We start from the raw sequence: 21662 nt of genomic DNA on the forward strand, positions 1-21662 counted from the left end.
TTGAAAATGTATTTACTACAACTAACCAGCAAATATCATAGCTCAGCCTAACCTACCTTAAGCGTGCTCACAACACATTAGCCTATAGTTGAACAAAATCACCTAATACAAAGCCCATTTTATAATAAAATGTTGACTCTATCATGTAATTTATTGAATACTGTACTGACAGTGAAAAACAGAAGGGCTGTAAGGGTGCAGAATGGTTTTAAGTCTATCAGTTGTTCACCCTCGAGATCGTGTGGCTGGCTGGAGCTTGCTGCGGCTGCCCAGCGTCACAAGGGAGTATCTCACCATATAATACTAACCCAGAAAAAGATCAAACTTCAAAATTCCAAGTATAGTTTCTACTGAATGTATATCACTTTAGCACTATAGTAAAGGCAAAAATCTTAAGTCGAACCATCATAAGTTAGGGACCTTCTGTAGTTCTATTTTTAATAAGCAGCCCACCCAATTTAAATTTGAAACTAAATTTTTTAAATATACGCAGTAACACAGAGTGTTTATGATGAAATCTCTTAAATACTAATTGAGCTCTAATACAGAAAATCATTTAATTAAATTAATCCACTATTAATAGCTTTTCAAATTGACTTTAAACCAGGCAGTCAAGAGAAATTTGGTTTGCCAAAAAGACTTATCTACATATCAACATAAGTACCAGAGCTTGTTGGGATTTTTTTAATTACCTTCTTTTAAACCAGGGCTTCTCAACTCAGCACTAGTGACATTTTGGACCAAGTGATTCTTTGTTCTAGGCAGCTGTTTGGTGTATTACATATAGCACTAATCCATACATTAAGTTTACATGCATAATTCACCAGTAAACATGAATTCACAGCAACATAAGCTTGTCAGATCCAAGTTTGATTTATAAGTGGACATTATTTAATGCTGTGATTTTGAGTAAGTACTTAAAGAATTTGTGGTTAAATGGAGACACCCTCAATTTCTGTATATATAAATAAGAGTAACCAAATATTTATGCAACACATTGTATATATTAATATGTGTCTCATTTGGTTGTTGGGAGGATAAAATGACACCAGATATTTCTGCGTCCTATGTAAATAACAGTGTTATATAAATGCTTGCTACCAATAGTAAGTTTTAAAATGAAGTCAGAAATATACAAGTATTAAATACTAACTTTTATTCTTCACACCTTGGAATTGTCAGAAAGTTCCTGAAATTAATTCATTTTAAGAGGCCCAATCAGTACTTTTTGTGAAGACCCAATTTAGTTCCCTATCAGAAGTTCTCAACTTAAGGTCCATGAACCAAATCACAGACACTCAAGGAGTCAATCAGTGGATATAGTTCAGTAATCTTGAAATGTGGATATCTTTTTTCATTAACTCTAGGAAATGTAGTACTTCTTTCCATTATAAAAGTAGGCAATAAATAAGAGAAATAGTCGTAGTAGTTCCTGTGACTCTATCATAAATAGAAATGACAAATATTTTTATATCACATTACATTTCTGGCATATATCTTGAAATATCAGTTATGTTTATCATTACCTTGAAATACAGTAGTTTTAGACCCATAAGAAAGTGTTGTATAATATGAACAGATATGCAGGCTAGTCATGTCAACCATCTTCATTCATATCAATCTCTTTAAAAAAATTATTTACTTTAAATTGCACATGTTTAAATATATTGTCTTGCTATTTAAGTCTTTATTAAAGAGTAATAGATCTTCATTATCACACATTTATTTTTTAATATTTGTATATCTATATTTCATTATAATTGGTTTCTTTTATAATACTATGTATTCTATTTATTTAAAACCACTGCTTTAAGGGGTCCACAGACTTCACCAAATTTCCAAAGGGGATTTTGATACAAAATATGTTAAGCATTGTTGCAGAGAACTATGCTTCAGTTTCCTAAAGGATATGCATACTTCACATATCAAGATGATACTCCCAGAAACACCACAAGATGGCTTCCTTACTTCAGAACCACAATTGAGATTTTCAGAAATGTCTCCTCTTACAGTTACTTTATGAAAGACTATAAAGCTCACTGTATGGAATTGGTCAAGGTTCTCCAAAGAAGCAATAAGGTGTGTGTACATACATCATATATGTGAAGAAACCTATCATTAGGAATTGGCTCATGCAATTATGGAGACTAACAAGTCCCCATACCTGAAGTCAGCAAGCTGGAGAGCCAGTGGTGTGGTTCCAGCCAGTCCCAAGACCTGAGAAACCAGGAGCGCACACTGTATGGTTCCAGCCTGAAAGCCGGCAGGCTTAAAACTCAGGAAGAGCCACCGTTTCAATTCAACTTCAAAGGCAGGAAAAACCAATGTTCCAGCTTGAAGGCACTCGGGCAAGAGAGGTTCCCTCCCACTCGGAGAGACATCACCTTTCAGCTCCATGCAGGCCTTCAACTGGCTCGGTAAGGCCCGCTGATGTCAGGGAGGGAAGTCCGCTTTGCTCAGTCTGCCAATTCAAATATCAATCTCACCCAGAAACGCCCTCACAGACACATCCAGAATAATATTCAACAAAATGTCTGAGCACCCAGTATCCCAGTCAAGTTGACACATAAAACTAATCTGTATTCACATAACACATCATATTCACCAGATATTTTTCAACAGTGCTTACAGGTACTACTAAGTCAATGAAACAGTGCTGTATAAAACTTAGTCCATAGCTTCACGAAGCTAACAACTGTGAGAGCTTAACAGGATATTTTACGGATTGCTACATAAATAACTATAAAGTAACAATGTGTTAGGTATAGGGAAAAGGAAAAACTTAATATCTCAATTTAGAGAGTTAAAAGAAATGAGCTCCCTGAGCAGTGATGTTAAAATGAGATCTGAAAAACAAAGAAAAGAATACGGGTTGAGCATGCGAAACACAAAGGTGGTGGTACAGGCAAAGGGCAGGGACACAAACTGGTGCAGAAAAACTTGGCTCCTTAGAGAGAGCACAGGGTAGGACACATCAGCTATGGGAAGAATGATGGAAGACGACGACACTGGGAGGACAGGCAGACGCTGGAGCAGGCAAGTCGTTAGACAAGTACAGTTTTAAACTTTATCCTAAGAGTAATAGGAAGACCCAGTTCTTTTCCTTACTAGCTACATCATGAAAATGACTCAAGTGAGTTAGCAGTACTCGCCCCACAATGTTTGTTATTCACTATATTGAGGAATCCCCATAGTAAGGCTAGCTCAGGAAAGAAAGAGAAAGCAAGCCTCAGAAGCAGTTCAGAGTATCAGGCATATGACAGAGGTTTCAATATGCGATTCTGATTCTCAAGCTGTTTCCATCTCCAGCTGATTCACACACATACTCCCAACTGCAACATTTCTCTTTATAATAACCACCTTCTATCCAAAACACTAAGAGTTCTGAATACTGAATAGGGTTTCTGAATTTCTGATTAATGCTTTAAATCTACAACATTTTAGCACATGAAAATAAACTTTTAAAAACACATTCATACAATACCTCTAGAGTAGAATGGAAACACTAGGAACAGTAGTTGCCTCTAGAAAGGGGAACCAGCAAAATGGGACACAGAAATGGGAAGGGGATCAATAAAAAATAATTATCCAGGGGAAAAAAAAAAAAAGAAATGGGAAGGGGAGACCAACTTGTCTTATTTTTGTATTTTTATTTATTTTATTTTTTATTTTTTTCAATAAACGTAGATTTATTTTAAATCAGTTTGGTACATGATATGGATTCGTTTTGCAGTTTATCATGAATGGAAATTTAAATTCTAAATACAGTGTCTGCCTATGCAACAAGTCTCTGTAGGGCAAAATAAAGTGTTTTGTATTTTTATTTTTATATAATGAATCTTTAAATCTATTTAAAAAATGTTGACAACTTTTAAGACCATTTATCACAATCTCCAAGAATGTTATAATCATATTTATTTACATTTATTAAATCTCTGTCTTTATGTTTATGCCACCTCTGGCTCTGGTAAAGACTACAGTATCCTATAACAACATCATTTCTCCCTTTATTTCCCAATATTAGGAAGATAACCCTAATACTACTTGGAAAAGTAATGCATTAGATAAAAGAATACACTTCCAGACTCCCCTTTGGTTGGATGTGGCCATATAACTGCATTCCGAACAATGGCATGCAGTAGAAGTGTTGTGTAGGATGTGGAGAAGGCCCCTTAAGAAGGAGAGCTGAATGCACTGGAAAGTGGGCCTTCTTGTGTTTTTATCATTTCTTCCAGAGAACAACTTGGAATGTGCAAAAGATATCTACAGACATAAAGGCAGTTAGGACCATGAAGTATTCTTGATGATTCTTTCAGCTCAATAAAAAGCCCTAGACTGTCTACCTGTGATTTCCTTCAAGTGCAGAAGAGAAATAAGATGTATCTTAATTTATCCAGTTATTTCCTTTTGATTTTTGTTGCTGTTGTTAATTGTATCATGAGAGAGAAAGAGCTTCTCAGAAGTTAAAGGAGAACACCACCACTAAAACAACATCACAAGACATGTTCAAGGGACCTCTCTGAGTGGAAAAGAAAAGGCCATAACTAGAAGAAAATTATGAAAAGAAAAAATTTCACTGGCAAAAGAAAACATCAGTCATTTAAAAGGCAGTGTGAAGGTTAAAAGACAAAAACAGTAAAATCAATTACTTCTAAAATTTAATTAAAGAATCACAAAACAAAAAGTATAAAAGAAGACATCCATAAAACTGAGGAGGAGGAGGAGTTAAAAATACAGTGCTGTTAGAATGCATTTGAACTTACATGACCATCAACATGGATTGACATCTACACAGGACATCATATATGAACCACATGAGAGCCACAAACTAAAAATCTTTGATACACAAAAATAAAGAGAAAGGAATCTAAACATAACACTAAAGAAAGTAATCACACAAAAGGGAAGAGAACAAGACAAGAAGGATCAGAGAAGAATAACAAAAACAACCAGAAAACATGTATTAAGAATGCAATACATATCTCTCAATAATTACTTTAAATGTAAATGGACTACATTCTACAACCAAAAGGCACAGAGTGAATTAAAACAAGACCCATCCATATGCTGCCTACAAGAAACTCACTTCAGATCTAAAGACATACACAGACTGAAACTAACAGTATGGACAAAGAAATTCCAAGCAAATAGAAATGAAAAAAAAAAGAAACCCTGGATCAGCAGTAATTATCCCAAAATAGACTTTAAATCTGACTTAAACAAGAGACAAATTATATGATGATTAGGGGCTCAATCTAGTAAGAAGATATACCTACTGTAAATATCTACACACCCAACAGAGAAGCACCTAAATATATAAAGCAAATATTAACACATAAAAGGAGAAATTGACAGTAACATAATAATGGTAGAAACTTTAACACACCACTTACACAAATATAGATTATCCAAACAGAAAATCAATAAGGAAACAATGGGTTTGAATGACGCATTAGACCAAAGGAACTTAATAGGTATATATATATATATATATATATATATATATATATATATATATATATATACAGATCATAAATTACATACAAAAACAGAATATACATTCTTTTCAAGTGCACACAGAAAATTCCAGGATAAACAGTATGTTAGGCTACAAAACAAATCTTAATAAATGTGAGAGACTTAAAATTTTACCAAGCATCTTTTCCAACCATGAAAGTATAAAACTGAATTTCAAGTAAAAAAAAAAGGAAAAAAAACAAAGAAACTACTAAACAGCCAATTAGTCAAAGAAGAAGCAAAACAGGAAATCAAAAATAATTGGAGAATAATGAAAATAGAAACACATGGCTGAAAATATTTGGATGCAGCAAAAGCAGTTCGAGGGAAGTTTAAAACAATACAGGCCTACCTCAAGAAACAAGAAAAATCTCAAATAAAAACTCTAACCCTACAATTAAAGGAACTAGAGAAAGAAGAAACAAAGCCCTGTTAGTAGAAAGAGGAATTAATAAAGATAAGGCAGAAAGAAAATAGACACTAAAAATACAATACAGAGGACCAATGAAACTAAGAGCTGCTGCCTTGAAAAGCTAAACAAAATGGACACAAACATTTGACCACACTCATCAAGGCAAAAAGAGACAGGGCTCAAATGAAACAAAAAATAAAACAAAAGATACAACTGACACCATAGAAATAGAAGCAATTACAAGAAATTATTACAAAAATTATCTGCCAACAAATTGGACAACCTAGAAGAAATGGATAAATTACTAGAAACATGCAATTGTCCAAGACTGAACAAGAAAGAAATAGAAAGTCTGAACATACCAATTACAAGTAATGAAATCAAACAAGTCCAAACAAGCAGTCCAGTACCATATTAATTCACAAGAGAATTCTACCAGTCATTTAAATAAGTTAATACCTATCCTTCCCAAGCTATTCCAAAAAACAGAAGATTCAAAATTCATTCTACAAGGCTACAATCACAGATAACAAAACACTACAAATAAGAATATTAAAGACCACTATCCCAAATGAAGATCTATGCAAAATTCCTCAGCAAAATATTAGCAAACTGAAATCAAACATACATTAAAAGGGCCATTTACCCAAAAAAAAAAAAACCACAAAAGGGCCATTTACCATGACCAAGTAGGATTCACTCCAGGGATACAAGGATGGTTGAATATCCACAAATCAATCACTGTGATATACCATTTAACAAAGGAAGAATAAAAACCATGTAATCTTCTCAATAGATGAAGAAAAAGCGTGTTACAACATTTTCCATCCATCCTTGATAAAAAATCACAACAAAGTAGCTACAGTGGAAACAAATCTCATCATAATAAAAGCCACATAGGACAAAACCACAGCTAACATCATACTCAATGGTATAAAGTTGAAAGTTTTTCCTCTGAGATCAAGAAAAAGACAAGAATGCCCACTCTCACTCACCACCTTTATTCAACAAATTATTGGAAATTCAAGCCACAGCAATCAGACAAGAAACCATGTACACACCAAGGGAGTAACAACAGCAAATACAACTAACCCTGAAAACAACCTGAAGTCTGCGAGTGAGACTATCTACACCTGGTGAAGAGAGGATGACAGTGAGAATTTAGAGCTGGCTCCTGCAAGGGCAGTACCATTTGTGCTGAATGAGTGTTGGGAAAGCTTGGGAAGTGTTCTCCCTCCATCCTGCCAGCCAGCAAAGTTGAAATGCTGCTGGGATGAGTGGGCTGTGTGGGGCAGATGGACAGATAAGCAGTGCTGCATGGCTAAGCCTCCAGCAATGGACAGGGAGCTGGCTACAGGTAGTGTCTGACTAGTTGGGTTGAAGGAGTGCTTGGGGATGGGTCATACCCTTTCCTTCTGACCCCTACCCCTCTGGCACCCTTCCTGCAACTGGCAAATATTTTAATCTGCTGCCTCTGTGTTGGTTCTCAGTGGGACTGACAGAGCATTCCTGTCCTCCACAAGTGACAGGAGTCTTGGCCTACCATCTGTGTTTCATCTCTCCCTGATGTCCAGTCCCATTAATGACCAAAGCCTGAAGCAATGTGGACTCCTATTCTGGACCAGATATTCACAGCAAGGTGTACAGGATTCCTGAGTTCTTATCCCCTCTGCACTCTATTCTTCTCCCTCCTTTTGGGCAGGGAAGGGTAAAGGGGCATTCTTGTCTTTTTCTTGATCTTAGAGGGAAAACTTTAACACATAACAAGGTATCCGGAAGGTTAAGAGAGAGACAAAGAAGTAGAACGTCTTTGGGAAGAAATAATAGCTGAAAATTTTCCCCCACATGGGGAAAGAACTACACACCCATGCTCTAGAAGAACAGAGAGCCCCTAACAAGAGGAACCCCAGGAATACAACACCAGACATACAGTGATTAAAATGGCAAAGATAAAGATAAAGAAAGGAAAGAAGCAAGAGAGAGGCAGATACTACCTGTAAGGGAAACTCCATAAGGCTATCAGCAGATATCCCAGCATAAACTTTAAAGGCCAGAAGGGACTGGCATGAAATATTTAATGTATTGAAAGGAAAGAACCTACAACCAAGAATCCTCTACCCAGCAAGGTTCACTGAACAAGGATCCCCAGTTCAGTAAGCATGTTTATGACTGTTACTTTGAAATCTTTCTCAAAAAGATTACTAATCTCCATTTCATTTAGCCCTTTTTCTGGTGTTTTATTATTCAGAATTGAAGGACAGATTAAAAGTTTCCCAGATAAATGAAGTCTAAAAGAATATACCACCACTAAACCAGACTTACAGGATATGCAAAAGTAACTTCTGTAGATGGAAATGTTCTGAAGTCTAAATATTTCTCATCAGTGAAAATAAAAGGTAGTAGACAAATACCTAAGCAAGTACGAGGTTAGAAAAACAAGAGTAGCAAAATCAAAATTAGTCAAAGGATAAACAAAACATACAGATTATGACATCTTATACAAAGGTGTGAAGGAGGAAGAAAATTGTTTAAGTAGTACTTATAGGTTGTGTTTGAAATAGAGTGACCTCAAATTAATATTGACTGTTATACATTTAGGAAACTATGAACCTTAAGCTACCCACAAACCTAAGACCTATAATAGATGCACAAAAAAATCTGTAAAGGAATCCAAGCATAGCAGTAAAGAGAACCATCAAATCACAAGAGAAAAGCATGAGAGAAAGGAACAAAGAAGAACTAAAAAAACAAAAGAAAACAATTAATAAAATGATAGTAAGTACATACCTCTCAAAAATTACCTTAAATATACATGGACAAATGCACCAATGAAATGACATAGGGTGGCAGAATGGATAAAGAAACAAGGCCCATCTATATACTGCCTACAAGAGACTCATTTCAGACTAAAGACATATATAAACTGAAAGTGAGCAGAAAGAAATTTCATGTAAGTAAATGGGAAAAACTGAATAAGTAGCAGTACTTATATCACACAAAATAGACTACAAAACAAAGAAAATAACAAGAGACAAAGGACGTTCCATAATGATAAAGAGATCAGTACAACAAAAAGTTGTAACAATTGTAAATATCTATGCACCCAATATAGAAGCACATAAATATATAAAACAAATACGAACAGACCTAAAGGGAGAAACAGACATTAACAAAATCATATAAGGAATTTTAACACCCACTTACATCAATGGACAGATCATCCAGACAATAAAGAAAGAAACAGAGGCATTCACAACACATTATGTCAAATGGACTTAACAGATATCTACAGAACATTCTACCCAAAAGCAGCAAGACACATATTTTCTCAAGTGCACATGAAACATTCTCCAGAATAGATCAGATATTAGGACACAAAAAAGCCTCAAAAAATTCAAAAGACTGAAATAATATGAAGTTTCTTTCAGATCACAACGATATGAGCCTAGAAATCAATTACATGAATAAAACAAAAAAACACCAACACATGGTGGCTAAACAACATGCTTCTCAAAGAAGAAATCAAACAGTATATGGAAACATATGACAACAGAAACACAATGGTTCAATATATGTGGAATGCAGCAAAACCAGTTCTAAAGAGACTACATAGAAATACAGACCTACCACATAAAACAAGAAACACCTGCTTCTTATAAACAATCTAAATTCACATTCAAAGAAACTAGAAAAAGAACAAATAAAATCCAAAGTCAGAAGCAGCCATAAAGATCAAAGCAGAAATAAGTAACATAGAGAATAAGAAAATTGAAAAAAATCAATGAAACAAAACTTGTTTTTTTGAGAAATAAAATATACAAACCCCTAGGCAGACTAATCAAAAAACAGAGAGAGGACACAAATAAACAAAATCAGAACTGAAAAAGAAGTTAAAATGGAAACCACAGAGAGACAAAGAACTATAAGAGAATTCTATGAAAAGTAATATGCCAGAGAGCTAGATAACCTAGAAGAAATAGACCTAGGTAACCTAGAAAGAAATTCCTAGAAATGTGCAATCCTCCAACACTGACCCAGGATGAAACAGAAAATATGAACAGACCAATTACCAGTAATAAAATTTAATGGTAGTAAAAAAAAAAACCTCACAATATCAAAAGTTCAATACCAGATGATTCACAGCTGAATTCTACCAAATATTTAAAGAACTTATATCCAACCTTAAGGTATTCCCAAAAATAGAAGAGGAAGGAATGCTTCCAAACTCATTCTATGAGGCCAGCATTCCTCTAATACCTAAACCAGACAAAGACACTACAAAAAAAAAGAAAATTCATAGACAAATATCCCTGATAAACACAAATGCAAAAATCCTCAACAGAGCATTAGCAAACCAAATTAAACAATACATCAAAAGGATCATCCATCATGACCAAGTGGAATTTATCATAGGGATTCAAGGATGGTACAATATTCATAAATCAAGCAAGTGTGATATACCACATTAACAAAAGGAAAGTTCAAAACCATATGATCATCTCAATAGATGCTGAAAAGCATATGACAAAATTCAACATCCACTCATGATAAAAACTCAACAAGGCAAGTATCAAGGGAACATACCTCAACATAATAAAGGTCATATGCAACAAACCCTCAGCTAATATCATACTCAATGGTGAAAAGCTAAAGCTTTTCCTCTAAAATCAGGAACAAGGATACCCTCTCACCACTTCTATTCAAGATAGTCCTTGAACTCCTAGCCACAGCAATCAAACAAGAAAAAGAGATAAAAGGCATCCAAATTGGAAAGGAAGAAGTAAAACTGTCACCATTCTCAGATGACATGATACTATACAAAGAGAACCCTAAAAATGCCACCACCAAAAAAATATTAGAACTAATAACTTGATTCAGCAAAGTTGAAGGGTACAAATTAATACACAGAAACTTGTTGTATTCATATACACTAAGCAGGAACTAGCAGAAAGAGAAATCAAGAGAAACAATTTCATTTACAATTGCATCAAAAGGAATAAAATACCTAGGAATAAGCCTAACCAAGGAACTGAAAGGCCTCTACTCACAAAGCTATGAGAAACTTATAGAAGATATCAAAAAAAAATTAATGGAAAGGTAAAATTTCATGCTCCTGGATAGGAAAAAACTAAAATCAAAATGGCCATCCTGCCCAAAGCAATCTACAGATTCAAAGCAATCTCTATCAAAATACCAATGGTATTTTTTCAATGAACTAGAGAAAATAATCTTAAAATTTGTATGGAATCACAAAACACCCTGACTAGCCAAAATAGTCTTGAGAAAGAACAAAGCTGGAGGTACCATGCCCCATGATTTCAAACTATATTACAAAGCCACAGTAATCAAGACAGTATGGTACTGGCACAAAAATGGACATACAGATTAATGGAAAAGAATAGAGAGCCCAGAAATAAACCCATGCTTACACGGTCAATTAATATATGACAAAGGATATAAGAGTATACAATGGGCAAAAGACTCTTCAATAAATGGTTCTGGGAAAACTAGACAAGAATGAAAGAATGAAACTGGATCACTGTCTTACACCATAAACAAAAATAAACTCAAAATGGACTATAGACCTAAATATAAGACCTGAGAACATAAAATTCCTGGAAGAAAAACAAAGGCAATAAACTTCTGACCATGGGCATTAGTCATTTATTTCTGGATATGTCTCCCCAGGCAAGAGAAACAAAAGCATAAATTAACAAGTGGGACTACATCAAACAAACTTTTGTATCGCAAAGTAAACCATCAACACAATGAAAAGGCAACCTACTGAATGAGAGAAGATAATTGCAAATTATACATCTGATAAGGAACTATTATCAAAAATGTATAAAGAATTCATACAATGGAATATAAAAACAAACAAATAATATGACTAAAAAATGGGCAAAGGACCTGAAGAGATATTTTCCCAAAGAAGACATACAGATGGTCAACAGGCACATAAAAGATGTTCAATATCACTAGTTATTAGGAAAATGTAAATCAAAACCACAATGAACTATCACCTCACACCCGTTAGAACAGAAATTATCTAAAAGACAAGAAATAACAAGTGTTGGGTAGAGTGTGGCGAAAAGGGAACACTTCTGCACTGTTGGTAGGAATGTTAGTAGGTGCAGCCACTATGGAAAACATTATTGAAGTTCCTCAAAATATTAAAAATAGAACTGCTGTTTGATCCAGAAATTCTACTTCTAGATATTTATCTGAAGAAAACAAAACACTAACTCAAAAAGATGTTCAAACACCCTGTTTGATGTTCAAAAAGAACATCAAAACACCCTGATGTTTTGTAAATGCAGAATTTACAATAGCCTAGATACAGAAACAACTTAAGTCTCCACCAGTGGATAAATGGATAAAGGAAATGTGCTTTATATATATATACAATGGAATATTATTCATCCATAAAAAAGGAATCTTGCCATTTGCAACATGGATGGACCTTGAGGGCATTATGCTAAGTGAAATCAGACAAAGACAAATACCACATGACCCCTCTTTTCACTTATATGTGGGGGGAAAAAAGTTAAGAAAAAGAATGAATAGATACAGAAATTGGTGGTTGCCAGAGGTGGGGAAGGTGGTAGGGATAAGCAAAATGAGTAAAAAGAGTTTAAAAGGTACAAACTTCCAGTTATAGAATAAGAAGTCATGGGGATGTAATTCATAGCATTGTGACAATAGGTAATAATACTTCATTGCATATTTGAAAGTTACTAAGAGTAAATTTTAAGTTTATGTCACAAGAAAAAATGTTTTAAATATGTACAATGATGAATGTTAATTACTCTTGTTATGATGAACATTTCACAATACATAACAATATCAAACCATTGGTTATATACATGAAACAAATGTATGTCATTTATATTCCAATTTAAATTTTTTATGTAACACATGTATGGAGATGTAAATGGATGTAATACATATAAAACTATAACTGTCAGAGGAGAGAACAATACCTCTATGACAGTAAAGTTTCTGCATTCCAATTAAAGTGGAAAAATGGTTCATTTTAAGTAGATTTTTCTGAAAAGTTATATTTGGCATAATTCCTAGAGCCAATACTAAAAAAAAAAAAAAGACTATACAAAGAGAGAATGTCAAAAACTCAATAGGTAAATTAAAATGAATAATAAAAATATTCAAATACAAAAGTAGCCAGGAAAAGAGAAAGAAATGGAAAACAGATGGAACAACAGATACCAAATAATAAAATGGTGAACAGAAATCCAAACATATCAATTATTACAGTAAGTGTAAATGGTCTAAACACAACGCAGAAATTAAAAGACAGATATTGTGAGATATTGGCAATCACTACAAGAAAAACTGATTAGATCATTACTGTTTCTTACATACACATTTCTGTGAAGATCCAAGAAATGTTAACCTTAATCTCATTCTGCATGTCACCATTTCCAGCTCTTCCTTTTGAATTATGACACTGAATCTTTCAAACTAGTAATGTCTCTATGTTATTAGGCTTTGATTCTCAAAGGAGGATTACAGTACCTTTTCCCATTTTCCAAGTTTCTCAACTGAATTTTTTCATGATTTGGAGAAACATAAATTTCCTTAGAAATTTGAGGAAGGAATTCCTGTATGGAACAGTTTTTTGTCCCTTTGACATTCCCTGCACTGAGAGAGAGATGCCTAAGTCTTCTAGTAGTCTTGTTTTTTTATTTTGCTTTTCATGTCCTGCAGTGTTTTTTTAAGAAGGTGGCTGCTATATTATTTGGTGCCTAGATATTGTGTTTCATCAGGGTAACCCTGATTTCCTGTGTTTGCATTTTCCCATATCTTTAATTTTAGCTTTTCTATAACATTTTGTTCTTAATGTATCTTATACACTGTAAAATTTGTTCATGCTTCGTGAAATAATCTGAAAATAATAGGTGAGTTTCTTTCATTTATATTTATTGATATGACCAACATTTTTGCTCTCAATTCTGTCATACTATTATATTATAGCTACCATATTTAAAAATTAAATATAAGCAAGATTTTGAATAAGTAAAAAATGTAAAGGCCCATAAAAAAGCTCATTAACCAACTTTCAATTTCTTTTTGGCTCTGAACACATAGGAGAGAGAACTTACTATTTTGCTGACTAACCAGAACTGCCATTATTTCTAACAACAATAACATCCTCATAGTTTCAAGATTATTGGTTTAAAAGATACCTCAATTTGGACATACAGGTGGAAAAACAGAAGGAGACTGGGGCAGTACTGCCAAGACAAACTAGACCCTGATATACAACACTAAGACATAGAAAAGAAAGTTACTCTATAATAATCTTCCCAAGTATGGGAATGCACTACTTAAGGAAGTCACAAAGCAGAATTTTTTTAATTGTGGATTTTGATTCATCAGTGAACCACAACCAACATTTTTTTTAAGTTGAAATAGAATTGATATTTCTAGAGTACACTAAATATTGCAAGGGAAAGTACGGTATTGTGATTTTTTGTTGCAATTATAGGTGTATTAGTTTGCTAAGACTACCATAACAAAGTACTAGACTAGATGGCTAAAAAGAATGAAATTTATTTTTTTGCAGTTCTGGAGACTAGAAGTCCAAGATCAAGATGTCATCAGGGTTACTTACATTTCGAGGCTTCTCCATTGACATATAGATGGCTGTCTTCTCCTTTTGTCTTCAGTTTTTCCTCAAATGGACATGTCCTAATTTCCTCTTCTCATAAAGACACCAATCATATTGAATTAGGACCAATCCTAAAGACCTGATTTTAACTAATTACCTCTTCAAAGACCTTATCTTCAAATATGGCTACATTCTGAAATACTGGGGGTTAAGACTTCAATGTATGACTTTTGGGAGAACACAATTCAGTCTGTAACAATATGCATATACATATATCATGCGTATGTGTACTGTGTCACAATCAAAAAAGATTGAAAAAATTCTGGAGGACTCTGAATAAATGACTTAAATGTATTTTAACATGATCTGAATTTAAGGGGCCTAGCCCTAATATTACAGTGGAATCTTAGGACTCCTTCAGTCTCCAGAGCTCAGTGAGAGAGTTCATAGTTTAACTACCTAAGGGATACTCATAATGTAATCATGAACATTCATGTGAAAATGGAAGTTCTACTGATCACTGTATGGAGCAGATTTACCTGATTACTAAAAAATAATCCTATGTTTCAGATCTAGGGTTTGTCTATTAGTATAGAAGCTCTAAAATTATAACCCCATGTTTTAAAGAATATTACTCATTATTATATTGACTTCCCAAACTACCAGATTAAACTACAGAAACTTAAAGGCATAGTGTCTCTTCCCAGTCTTTAAACTTGGCCTCAAGTATCTGAAAACAGTTTAATCAATGGCTAACTTAGATATATCTTCTGGGCCTGAGGGAAAATATTCATATTTTAAATTCTCTAAATTCATTTACGATAACAATAATTGTTTGTGTAAAGTGTACTACATTATAAACATTAAGCTAAAAACAGGTAAAAAAAAATTACAAACCATAAATACTACAATTTTAAGAACATAAACACTTACTTTATATTTACATCCAAAGTCTAAGAAAATTTCTTAAGCATTTAGTTAGAAACATTCTCAAATTAGTTCTACTGAATTATAACTTTTTGATGATCAGTTCTGGATCCATATACTATCAACAAAGTTTGCTAAGTTGGCTCAAAATAAACAATGAAGTAATGAATAGCCCAAATCAGGCAACCTTGAGTCTACAAACAGTATTTGGTCATGTCAATTTTGAAAACCACTGGACCTGCTTCATTTCAAAAATGTTTATTTTGACAGAGTAACTGATGATTTCCAAAGTCAAACAGAGTAAAGTAAATACTGGTTTCACATCACTGGACATTTTAAATTTCAAGTCTTTATTATTCATTCCCTCTTACCCCAATAATTTTAACTACCCAAAACATACTTCTACCTTTAACAAGCCACATTCTCTCATACTTCCAAATCTTTACACACTTGGAGCAGAGTACTGAGAAGCAAAAAGCTTTCCTTATCCCTTTTCTTCACAAAAACATTGTTTAACCTATACCTGGCATTCTGTGAAAATGTATGAAAGATTGCAAAGGTCATGTGATGTCAATCAAGCTCACTTATATGAGTCTGAGTGCGAAATGTAAATCAATCTCTCTCATAGAAAAGATATTTTTACCATAAAATTCATAAAGAGGTAACAATCACATCAAAAATTCAAGAGATGGGATAAGTACACTAAAAAAAGAAAGTATAATTGCTCCACTTATGAGTTCATACTCTCTATATAAAAGTACTATTATTAATTAGTTGCAGTAATAAAAAATCTGGTTTTATAATGTATAATTTAGAAAAAAACTAATATACACTATTCTCAAACAATCTTTTCAATTCTGAGTGAAGATGCAAGAAAGAATGAAATGGAAATGTGAGTGTACTCTCAGCAGGTATCCTATTCATTGTAAACTATAGCACCCAGAATATTACCTAGCATATAGTGTGTTCTGAACAAATATTTGTTACATTAAAAAAAGATAAATGAATGAAATGATGATTCTATTTTACAAGGACAGTAACTGAAGCTAGTTAAGAAAAATCTCACTCAAAATCTCACAACTGCTTATTGGAAGAAGTGGGCCCTGGGCATTTCATGTAGATACAAACTCATATAATGTTCATTCTATTATATTCATTCCTCCCACTTGCCCAAAAGTTAGAAGGAAATCAGAATCCAAAAATGAAAAATCTCAAACTTATTCCTTCCTTTAATACTTCCTGTACTCAATATTACCCATCTCAAGAGTTTGTTTGCAAATCAAACTCATCGTTCTTCTCCCTAGGTCACAACATTATTTTGTATTTGTGCTTTCCCTTACTATCACTTGTTTCAAGTGCAGCACAATAGACAGGGATGGAGGCATATGGCTGTGCATCTTCCCTACAATGGCTTTCACATCAGTGGCATTCCATGTTAAACAATATATCAGATTCTCAAATTGCTGGGGCAACGCCAAAGAACGGTGGCAGGTGAAAATTTTTGAGCAATTCCTTCTGCTATAGTTTACATGAAAAAAAGAGAGGAAATTTAAGGTAACTTTTCTTCATAGTCATTAGACTTGTTTCTGTGTTCCCTAAAAACCCATCCACTAGACCTTGACCTGCCAGGACACAAATATCTACAAAAACACTTGCCCAGAAGCTCATTTTTTAAATTTGAAAGTTAATAATGCTAACCCCAAACTGACTTTGATAAAAACACTACCACTAACTTAAGCTGCATTAAAATGCCTAAACTATTGAACAGTGGCGTCTTCTGGGGATTTACTTGTACATGTTATTATTTAATCTTAAAGATATGTAAACTATGTAAGTACAAGTCAATTATGATACAACTACTAATTTGTGTTTTCTACCACTGCATAGAGCAAACTAATATAATGAGAAATAAAAAATAAGTGTGATTATTTTTATGTGTAGAATTTTAATTATAAAGAATGATTTATGAGACACTTTTAGTCACATGAAAATTACTGAGAAAAAATTTGAAACAACTCATCTAAATCAGAAGGTATCCTTGAAAATCATATAGTAGGTAAGCACATATAATAATATAACAGGCAAAGACAAACACCTCAAAAATACTTTGGGCTAGGAACAGAAAACATTGAATCTCATACATACAAATGCTATGATGAAATCCTACCTGGAATGATGTATATTTCAATATAAGCACATAGTAAAAAATCATACATTATTACTAATGAAGAAAACAAGCTTTTTTATTTTTTTACTTTTTAATTCAGATCACATCTACAGTTAACCTTGCTTTTACAAAGATTAAGCACATCCTTAAGGATATCCATCAAGTATTCAATTTCATGGGATGGTCAGGCATCAACCATATTTTACCTTTTCTGACTACATTCTATTATATAATACAATGGCACAACAGAATATACTGAGCTTTAGACTTCAGTGGAACTTTATTTTCAATAAATTACATTAAAGACGGTAAATGTCTCAGAATAATGGCCAAAACACCATTTTAAAATCTACTGGCTTTAAAAGATGAATACTGTCTGGAAGCCAAAAAGAAATAGAAATCATGGCTCATTCAATAATGAAATAAATATTTATTTAATGTCCACTGTACAAAATTCCGTACTAGGATTCCGACCCTGTGACAACCAAAATAAGAAAAAAATAATACAGTAAATACAAAATGACATGATACAACTGAATAAAAACATAGATATTTGGTAATGACAATAGGACTAAGATAATTAGGAATGTCTTCCCTAAAGAGATCATTATTAAATCAACTAATGACATTTTAATTGTAAGAATTACACACTGACAAATAGTATTAAGTAAGAGAGTCAGCAAACCTATTTTAAGTGGAAGGCTAAGTCGGGAAACTAATAAGATAAATTTGGAGACGAGAATAAATCTAATTGACAGATTAATTTTACATTCAACATAAGAGTAAAAACATACAAATATTTGGATAACATTAAAGTAAAGAAAATGCTACTTGATGAAGATATTTCTCTCATACCTACATGTAGGGAAGATTATAATACTGAAAATAAAACCAGCAAAACTGTAGCAGGTACCCAAAAGGTGAGGCGATGAAGGTCTGTGTGAATGTGGCTGAAGAAGGCTTCATGTAGCCAGGCGACAGGACATAATGTTAAAGGAGGGCAAGCATCTGTTAGTGTTCTCTGGAGCCAAGGTTATCACAAAAATGAATAAAAATCCCTAGGCTACTAGAAAACTTAAAGGCCCAAAGGTGTTCAGTGCAGGGCAGATAAAGTCCCACAGCTATAGTTTCAAAGGTACATTTGAGGATATTATGCTACTTCTAAGAGGTACCACACATCTTAGAACTGAGTAAGAAGAGTAAAGTGTATTCTATTAATCACCACAAAGTTAATGAACTAGATTTTAAATCCAATTTTGACACAATGAGTAATAAAGTTTAGTTATAAACCCAAAAACAGGTTCTTCACACATTATGCTTCACCTTTCTACCATTGGTGGAAGATCTCACAATGCTATTATTCTTAAGTACACTTAATCCTTATGGTGAACAGGAGTTGAAATGATTTTAATATTATAAATTTTTGAAGTAAACAGTAAAGGTGTAATTACTCTTGCTCAGGGATTGCGTACTCTATCCACTAGAAACAGAGGAAATTCAAACAGGTTATACCACTCATGTGGCCCTCCTTAAGTGGCAACCCATTATCTGGTCATAAATTACTGCAAGCAGGTACAGATGAAAGTCACAAACTGTTTTGCCACACCAAATTTTACCTTTGTCCTATCAAAAAAAAGCCCCAACCTGCAGAATAAAAAGGAAGAAAATTTAGCAACTAAATTCATTTTAAAGAAAGTCATAGTAACTATTTAAAAATTTTATAATGCTTTATGACCACAAATACTAAATAATCTTAGATTTGTACAAGTTACCTGTCATCACAGAAGTCAAGAAAAACTCACACTAGCTCAAACTTATTAAATAAAAGAAATCACAAGCCTTTTAAGCCATTAGTAATGATCAACAAATCACCAGCAATACGACCAGGAAGAAAAAGAAATGATGCCCATTTCTAATGAAAATAGGTGTCCACTGAAGAGACAACCAAAATAGCTAAACAGACCTGTGTTGGCTGATGGCATTTCCCACGTACTAAATAAAAAGGAATTGTCAGAAGCACACACGCAAAAAAATAACAATTCAGAGCTTATCAACCTAAGTACGACTGCTTAGTATCTAGACGGGCAAAACTATAACTTCCGAAGTGTTTTTCATTTGAGAGAAATCCAGGTGTTTATACTAGAACACCAGTGAAGAAGAAAAAAGTTGCCAGGATCTGAAACGGGGTCTTTGAACACAGTGTACACTGAATTCCCCTTACGATAAAAAAGAGAAGCCTAAAAAACAACTACTTAGTTTTCAGAAAGCCAGATTCAAAAAAAGGAATGCCTCTACCCACAGCGTCCAGGACAGGGGCTTCGTATCCAGCCGTGCAAACGTCCAGGGCCAGCCTCCGCGCATGCTCGGCCTCGGGGTCACTCCAGAGCCCGCGGGGCCTGGACCTCCCGGTTGTCAGTGCGACCCGAGGCTCCCGGCACATTTGTGTCCAGGCGGACCGGTGGGGCCCCTGCTCTCCACGGCGGCCTCCAACAATCGCCTCACTGCGTGGGAACACTAAACGGGGGGCCCGTCGAGGCGGAGGGCGCAGCCCACCTGCTACGTTCGCGCAAACGCTCACTTCACGCTCTTAGCCTGAGACCACTCTCCTCAGCTCGGCTTTTGCCCTCGGAGAAGGGGAGCCAGCCAGTGCCGGAAACCCGTTACCCCTCCTCCTTCCCAGACGTGGGGGCCGGCTGCGGGGCCCCCGGCGCCGCCTTCGCCGCCCCCGCGCGAGGACCCCGGCCCGGCGAGCGGCCCCTCCTCCCGCCCGCGCTGGCGCTCCCAATCCCGGGCGCCATCCCCGGAGAGGCCGGCGGCGCGGGCCCGGCTGGACCGCGGGCTCACCTTGTTGAGGTGCGGCCTCCGCGTCAGGCCGTAGCCGCGCCGGGGGGTGTGGCGGCGGCGGGGGGCCCTGGGCTCCTTGGCGGGCTCCATGGCGGGCGGCGGGGCCGAGCCGGAGCGGGCGGGCGCTGCGGAGGCGCCGGCGCTGTCTGCCGCGGCCGAGCTGGGAAAGGGCCCGGGCCCGGGGGCGGGCGCGGCGGGAGGAGGCCCGTGCCGGGCGGCCCGCGGGAAGCGCTGAGTCACGGCCGCAGAGCCGCCGAGCGAGGGCCTGAGGGGAGGCGCCGGGGGCCGCCCCTCCCGTGCGCCGGGCTCTGCTCTCCCCCGGGCGTCGGGGCCCGGCCGCCCGCGCCTGTCTTTGCGTGGTGCGCGTCCCGGCGTGGTTCCCGGAACGCCCCAGGCACTCACGCGGGGAGCCAGCCCGGATCCCCCGGCGCCCCGGCGGCCTTGCCAGCGCCTCACGCCCGGCCAAGGGGCCGCGGGGCGACGGTGCCAAACGGAGAGGGTCGGGCCCAGAGTGAGGGTGGGGGCGGGAAAGGAGTCAGGGTCTCCGAGGCGGCCCCGGGGGTGTCTGCGCCAGACCAGAGCCCCGCCCCCTGCCCGTGGGGCCCTTCGAAGCTCTGTCCAGTTCCGATGCTGGTCGTGCCCGCGGGAAGGGGTGACAGGGTGTAAATAACGTGTTAAGACCCAAGGAAGATTTGTCGTGTATATAATTTCCGAAGAGTTCTAAAACCCAGGATGTTTAACGAATTCTCCCTGAAAAATGATGGGACGCAAGCTTTAAGCGCTTTGGTGTCTTGTTCAGGGAAAATAAAAGGTCAGAAGAAATGTTCTTGCATTGCTGGAATTCTGGTATTGTTATTTGTATCTGAAGTTTCAACGAATGGCAAAGCAGTCATGATACCAAAAGGAGTATGTGACACAACAAACCCTAAAGCTTTCTGTGCCCCAATACCCTTTGCAGTTAAATAGGATCGCTAGTTTCTGCCCTATGCATCTCTACCCAATGATATTACCTAGTGTTTGGGATTATGTTAATTTTATGTATCTATACACTAGATACATCCATGGTGTTTTGTTTCTAATAACGTTCTTATTTCCCTATCAGAAAAATTTGTTACAGTAGTTAGGTTTTGGCCATACTTTATATCCAGACATTTCTTAGACCT

The 21662-nt window shown here is 36.0% G+C and overlaps 1 protein-coding gene across 2 annotated transcripts in view; it reads right to left on the minus strand.

The window, feature by feature from the left end:
• ME1 (malic enzyme 1) overlaps window positions 1-21200 on the minus strand; it is a 235895-nt gene extending 214695 nt beyond the window's left edge. Inside the window, exon 1 of one of the 2 annotated variants that reach the window (XM_057489334.1) lies at window positions 20500-21200. In XM_057489334.1, coding sequence (XP_057345317.1) covers window positions 20500-20589 — 90 coding nt within the window. In that variant the 5' untranslated portion in view covers window positions 20590-21200. Of the gene's footprint in view, window positions 1-20208; window positions 20228-20499 lie in introns of those variants that run through there. The other variant, XM_057489335.1, reaches the window with a different exon arrangement.
• Window positions 21201-21662: the final 462 nt, after the last annotated feature.

The sequence above is a fragment of the Manis pentadactyla genome, chromosome 12, assembly GCF_030020395.1.
Source record: "Manis pentadactyla isolate mManPen7 chromosome 12, mManPen7.hap1, whole genome shotgun sequence".
In the NCBI taxonomy this organism is placed as follows: Eukaryota; Metazoa; Chordata; class Mammalia; order Pholidota; family Manidae; genus Manis; species Manis pentadactyla.